The sequence below is a fragment of the Festucalex cinctus genome, chromosome 13, assembly GCF_051991245.1.
Source record: "Festucalex cinctus isolate MCC-2025b chromosome 13, RoL_Fcin_1.0, whole genome shotgun sequence".
Taxonomy (NCBI): Eukaryota; Metazoa; Chordata; class Actinopteri; order Syngnathiformes; family Syngnathidae; genus Festucalex; species Festucalex cinctus.
In genome coordinates, this window is record NC_135423.1 from 24948970 (window position 1) to 24956165 (window position 7196).

Below are 7196 nucleotides of genomic sequence, written 5' to 3' on the forward strand. Positions count from 1 at the left end.
AGTGGAGCGTCTTTAAGATAAAATGATTTTGAATGTTTTATATTTGTACTATCCTAAGAAATGGAGATAAACGAGTCAAGTCATCACTTGGAAATACCGCTAACTAGGACCTCTATTAAAGTAAATCAATAATAAATTGACATTAACCGTGTATACATTAATTGCAATAGTCAATGAAGAAATATAACAGTGGCTATTATACTTGTGTCTCCACTCCAGCAATCTCAAGTCTCCCAGTCGTGCTCCAACTTCACTTCACAGAACCCCAAGGAAACAGTCCTGTCCCCCAGGAAACAACTATTCCTCTACCCCATGGCCTGCTCAGCGGGAGCAATGCGGCTGCTTCCGGAGAGTTGGAACCACAGTGACCAAGAGTTGAGCTCAGGTTACTTTGATGTCTTTGGAATCCTCTCACTGACTCACCTGATGCTAAGACAAACTGCTCTGAAGTCACTTACAGCTGAGCTTACGCAATGGTGCTCTAAATTTGAGGTCAGCCAAGAGGTCAAATAACCTACACAGGGAAAGGCTGCAAAAAAATCCAGAATTTGACCTGTCATTATGTATGACATCGCATGACGTCAGCACAATGAGCAGCTAAAGGACTAACTCCCTTACCCCGGGTTTACACCGGATGCGGTTGCGGTGCGGTCCGGCGACGCAAGCAATTAGATTCCATTCATTCGAATGGTGCAGTTTACACCTCTTGCGGGTGCGTTGCGTGTTGACTGCGTCTCAGCTGCGGCGTGCCGCAGGCCTTCCGCAAGGATAGACCTATTTTCTATTTTTGCCAGACGCCGCAGCGGTAGGCCTCCGGCAAATGGCAAGCTAGCACAAAACACATCTAGCGGGACAGGAAGACCGACGCAGTTTCAAAATAAATTTCCGGTTACCTTTCAGAATAAAACACTCGCCAGCTCCTATTTCGCAAGCTTTTCAGCAAAACGTGACGTGGGCGTCGCCGGGCCATGTGCTCATTCACGGTTTAGACGCCAGCGAACATGGACGAGGAGAGGTTTATATTGGAGGTGGAAAACCACAAAATAATATATGACACGGCACATCCTTTTTATAAGGACAACCAAAAAAAGGATGCTGCATGGAATCTCATAGCAGAAGAAGAAGAAAAGGTTAAATCAAAAGAAGTCCACCTCTCTTTCTGCTTCTCTGTTGAGCACAGACTTTCTGTATGTTTGTCGTTGTGAAATGCCACATGATCGCGCGCGCGGTCCCGCGAGACACGTTGGGAAGTGGGCGGCGACGGAGCTGCCGGACCGCAGCTGTGCGGAGCCGGTGTGGATTGACCAAAAAATTGACGCGACCGGAGCACGCATTCAAGACGCACCGCACCGCAACCGCATCCGGTGAAAACCCGGGGTTAGATTTGCACTTTCTTTGCAGTGTCGTAACATAACTACAGTAAATTAATTTTTGCATTAAAAAAAATAAATGAAAAACACTGTACAGTACAGTGCTGCTATTTGTGTGCGCCATCTTGTGCAGTGTGATTTATGTGCATATTCCTATGCCTCTCTGCAAATTAGTCCGTTGCATCCCGCTCGTAACCTCACTGTGGGTCAAATTTTTTTGACTCAATACATACTGTACAAACAGTATGAACACACTGTACAGTGAGGAAAAGCCTTAATGCCCATAAAATCCAAAATACTGTGGCAATTGTTTCGATATTTTCAGAGGGTGAAGTTTGCATTTTAATTTTGGTGATGATTCATATCATTTTAGTGTCATGAAGCAACATTGAGCTTTTGCACATTTACAGTTGTGCTCATAAGTTTACAATCTCCATGGGGATGTAAACTTTCAAGCACAACATTATATGTATATTTCACGTTATTTTGTCTCTACAGCAGAAATGCCACAAATTAATGCTATTTTTTCTCTGGATAATTTTACTATAGTTTATCTTTAATTCATTTAATACGTTTTGTTATTTTCACTAGGTTAAAAAAAACCCCCAAAACAAAACAATTATCAATATCAACTGAGTAATATGAATTACTTATATTGTGAAACACTTTCCAGCTATATCACTCAGCCCTACCTGTGTCAATAATATGCCGACCGTTTCATTACTGCACTTCAAGCACCAAGTCTAAAACAAATAAGTTATCGCTCTTGTGGAGTTGTACTATAAAGAACTTTGTTGACCAGAATGTTAATCATTTGCCAGTCAATATAGACTAAAATAGCTTTTTGTTTTACTGTATTAAATTGTTTTCTTTGTTTATTGAACATATAAACAAATAGCAGAAAAAATAAATAAAAATTTAAAAGAAGAAAAAAAAACATACAATCATTAGTTACAGTTTACATGTTCAAAGGGTAGGAAGAAGTTATTCTTATTCTTTGTATGTTTTGACTTATTTCATATTGATACAATATTAGGTTAATGTATTTCAATGAAAGAAAACAAAAATGTATAAACCTGCTCGTTTATACAACTGCACTTTGACATGTACGTACATTTGCCAGTAGCATATGTACATGAAATTCATAGGCATACACCATAATAATACATCCTCATACATATACAATTTTCATTACACTCATACATCAGAAACATTTACATAATTTCTGCAATTATACCAGCTCATGTCTGATTTAAATAATTGTCTTGAACTTTGCTTTTAAACATTTTTAAACTTGCATCTTTTCAGTCAGTACCAAAATTATTCCACAAATTAACACCTCTTACAGAAATACACATTTGCTTAAAGGCCCAGTCTGCCGGTTTCACTCAGGAAAATACACTTTTTAAATACAGGATTTAAACAAACTATTTCTCAATTTACAGATCTGGGCTTGTCTTAATTTCTGGTGGTGATTTTGTCCTAAACCCCCACCCCCCCCAGCCTGTATTTTGCCATTTTGTGTTTGTTTTGTAAACAACGGGACGTTTCTGTGGAAAGACAGTGTTTACACCCCTCCAGCCAATCGCAGAGCGGGGGTGGCGTGTTGCAAACGGGGCCCGGCAAATTTGTCGGCTGCGTGACGTCACTCCCACGGCAATTTGAAAGCACGCACGGATTTTTTTTTCACCCACTCATTCACACATGTAAGCTTCTGTAAGTGAGTGAAAAAATACGAATAATCTGTGCGTTCTGTCAAATTGCCACGGGAGTGACGTCACGCAGCCGACAAATTCGCCCGGCCCCGTTTGCGACATGCCACCCCCCACTCTGCGATTGGCTGGAGGGGTGTAAACACTGTCTTTCCACAGAAACGTCCCGCTGTTTACAAAACAAACACAAAATGGCAAAATACAGGCTAGGGGGCCGTTAGGACAAAATCACCACCAGAAATTAAGACAAGCCCAGATCTGTAAATTGAGAAGTAGTTTGTTTAAATGCTGTATTTAAAAAGTGCATTTTCCTGAGTGAAACCGACAGACTGGGCCTTTAATATTTGTTCTTATTTTTTTGTAGACACTTGTACCCCTGACGTCAAAAGGACTCTCTAATTTCAAACAGCTTCTGAGTACTGTGGCAGAGTAGATGGTTGTATGCTTTGTACATTATTTGTGCTATCTTAAACTCTACTACGTCATAAAATTTCATTATATTTAATCTAATAAATAGTCAATGTGTTGGTTCTGTAATAATTTGATCGATTAATAATTCTTGTGGCTCTGTTTTTGCCGTCTGAAAACAGTTGGTATTTATATGCGTTTCCCCAGATTTCCACACAATAGGTCAGATATGGTAATAATAATAAACAGTATAATGTCCATAATTATTTCTTATTCAGGACATCCTTAGTTTTAGAGAGTATTAGATAAGTATGAGCGTATATATTAATATATATAGATATATATTAAGATTAAATCTGTAAAACTGCGATGTTGAATGTGATGCAATCGAAATTTTTGGTGTACCTAGCTTTTGTGCTGGTGCATCCATGAAAAATAAAATAAAAAATCAAATAAAATGTGCGCACCAGTGCAAAAGTTAGTCTTAAATGAACACACATTCATGTTACCTCCAAAGCCAGGGCGGTCTTGTCATATGCATTAGGCACCCTCTTCTGTATGGCCCTGGCAAAGACAGGTCCATTCTGGAGGTTTGGGAGGGGAGTAGGTTGGGCATACTGGCTGGGATCTCCCATTAAAGGTGCACCGGGCTGGGCCGCAGATCCGTCAGAGTTCCCGAGCATCCCCATCCCTCCTGGCGGGCACGCAGCAGGGACACCGGAAGCAACCGCCGAACTCGGAGACGTGGGACGGTACTTCTCCACGTACGGTACCGGGATCATCCCTGCTCGGCCTTCAGAGTTCTGAGCGTTCCACCACTGTTCTTCGGGCTTCTCAAGAACACGGAGGATATCACCCTTCCGGAATGGGAGATCCTCGTCGTCGTTGCCAGGGAAATCGAAAAGCGCTCGGACGTACTCGTCCTCCAGGCGAGGTGGAGGGGCGCCGCCGGGGCCCATGCTGATAAAAGATGCGTGTTTGGACTTGTTGATGGGTTCTATTAGGGTGGTGGTGTCCAAGTAGTGGATTTTGTAGAACTCCAGCAAAGCAGGGAGTGCGTCAAACTCCTGGTCACCAATACGAAATCTTGGATGCGATAAACTTGCTGGAATGGAGGACAGGAAAAATGGTACACTTGTTATGATACAACTTTATAAACAAAAAATATTGCATCTTCCAGTCGGTATGATTGGATCAAGTAAGTACATAAAAGGCTCATTTGATAAGTCATGAGGCAACAGACCTAATGAGTCCATGTTAGCATTTAGCTCAAAACCTAATCTAGCTTTATACATTTTTATAGGTGTCTACAGCTCAGGGTCCTTTTGCAACCCACTGCCAGTTTTATTTTTCCGCAGACATACAATAAGTCGTTTGCCAGCATTCTACTACTTATTTTAAACACTGGTGGCAAGGCAGGGGATCAGAAGAAGAAAGTAATTCTCATCTTTCACATCTTTGTTTTCAACCAATCATGTAACATTTAGTAAGACGCGGTTGTATGCTCAACTTTCTGCTCTGTGTCAAGATCAGCTTGGCACAGATTGCTCTTGTTTTGGTTGTGAATGTGGAGATGGGATTCAGTTGTTGCTCCATTTCAGCTTGATATCGGCCGGCGGCAAGCCTCAACTCCTGAAAAATAGGTGACTTATTGCTTCATTTCATTTTTTTTACACAAAATATTTGTGTGCATGTATAAGTACGTGTATCTATCTACCCAGTAACAATCTATCTATTAGGGGTGTGCATCTCTCTACTAAAAGAAAATTCTATAAGAATCTCAATAACTGGAGTACAATGCAATTCTGACGATTTATTCTAAAGTGGAACGTTTGATTCAGTGGGATTGTTGCCTCAATCTGCCTTCGATTTGATTTAAAATGGTATGGCCTAGTTCTGATCATGCATTGAGTTTCTCTTTATGACATTTTACAAATTTGCAAAAGAACTTGTCAGTACATTACTGTAAACATGGCATATCTTTCAAAGATATTCAATATCGCCACAATAAATTACGTGTTTATACAGATTTTGATTTAATGTATTTTAAAGTGGAACAATTTGATGCAGCCACATCTTTTAAAGCTGATTTTCTGATTCATAGTTTTTGTTAGACCCCTGTATATGTATATATGTGTCTATAATATTTCTTTTCTCATATTAATTTATATGGACTTTTGTTGCTTTACCTACACTTATGTGGTTTATTATTATTACCTCTATTGTTTAGTGTCAATAACGAATCAAAAGTGACAAAAATACAGTGGCCCTTGCATTCTTTGATTTGTCTAAATGCAGGCCTTGTAAGAAAGTTTTAACACACCTAGTTTAAAAATAAAAAATAACCAAAAAAGTGTGTTTGAATGAATAGCAGAGCCGGTATTATATAATATTTGAAACGGTGAAACGATACTAATGTGCATCCCCAGTGGTGCAAGTCATGCCAGCGAGCTGTCTTATAAAAACCGAGTGCCCAGGTGGGGATATAAAATATTGTCTTACCTGGACCGGATTGTCGGTTATTGCTGATGCTGTTGATGATATAATGCGAGACCTTGGAGTTCTCCGACACCGAGAGCACGTAGTCGCCGGGGCTGGTGATGGAGTCCCGCACCAGGAACACGCCGTGCCTCTGCCCCTGCAACAGCGACACAGCCTCCTGTCTGCTCAGGCGACCCCAGTACCAACTGGCGCGGTCTTCCGCGTCAAAATTGCCGGCCATGATAAGTACTCCGAAGCCGAGGCGTCGTCGGGCCTTCCTGCTCTCCCTCCCGCGATCCACACGCGAATCCTTCAACTCATACAAAACTTTAGCGCCTCGAGCACGTTCAGTAAACACACGACATCCGCAGCTGGCCCTTTGCGCATCAATTCACTCCCACAAAACCTCAGCCCAGAGAACAAAAATGATTCTTGGTGCATTAACGGTATCACTCTTATCTAATTGTTAGAAATAGCACAAGTTTAAGGAACAGAATTTCACAAATACTATAACGGCCAATGACAACTAAGTTCAAAAACTGAAATGGCGGATACGGGAAAACAAAAAAAAAGGGGGGGACCCGTTACCGGATGTGACGTACACATTTCAATCTGGCGCATCAGTGGCAAGCTAACTTTAAATAAACAGCAACATAAAATAATAACATAACATTTGCCTTGTAATGTATTTTGTAAAATAAAATAAAACAAAATAAAAATCATACCAATATTTTATTTGTGGTCATATGAGCTGACCGTAATAGACAACATGCTTTGATTGTCGGAATATCAGATTACTTTCGTCTCTGTGTGCCCTGCGATTGGCTGGCAACCAGTCCAGGGTGTCCCCCGCCTACTGCCCAGAGCCAGCTGAGATAGGCGCCAGCAACCCCCGCGACCCTTGTGAGGAATAAGCGATAAGCGGTCAAGAAAATGGATGGATGGGTGGATATCAGATTACTCTCCACAGCATGGTTGAATTTAACATGAAAGTACTTAGTTAATTGGTTACAATTGTGTGTGTATATATATATATATATATATATATATATATATATATATATATATATATATATATATATATATATATATATATATATATATATATATATATATATATATATATATATATATATATATACACACACACACACATAAATAAAACGTACTTTTTTTTTCTCGGACACGACAAGCGCTCAGTTGCAATTGGTACATTTTACCACGA

General features: G+C 40.3%; 1 protein-coding gene across 1 annotated transcript in view; it reads right to left on the bottom strand.

The window, feature by feature from the left end:
* Positions 1 to 6556, bottom strand: part of crk (v-crk avian sarcoma virus CT10 oncogene homolog) — a 15966-nt gene extending 9410 nt beyond the window's left edge. The window contains exons 1-2 of the mRNA XM_077542025.1: positions 5993 to 6556; positions 4000 to 4595 (exon numbers count right to left, since the gene is read on the bottom strand). Of these exons, the coding sequence (XP_077398151.1) occupies positions 4000 to 4595; positions 5993 to 6212 (816 nt within the window). The 5' untranslated portion in view covers positions 6213 to 6556. The remainder of the gene's footprint in view (positions 1 to 3999; positions 4596 to 5992) is intronic.
* Between the last annotated feature and the right edge of the window lie 640 nt (positions 6557 to 7196).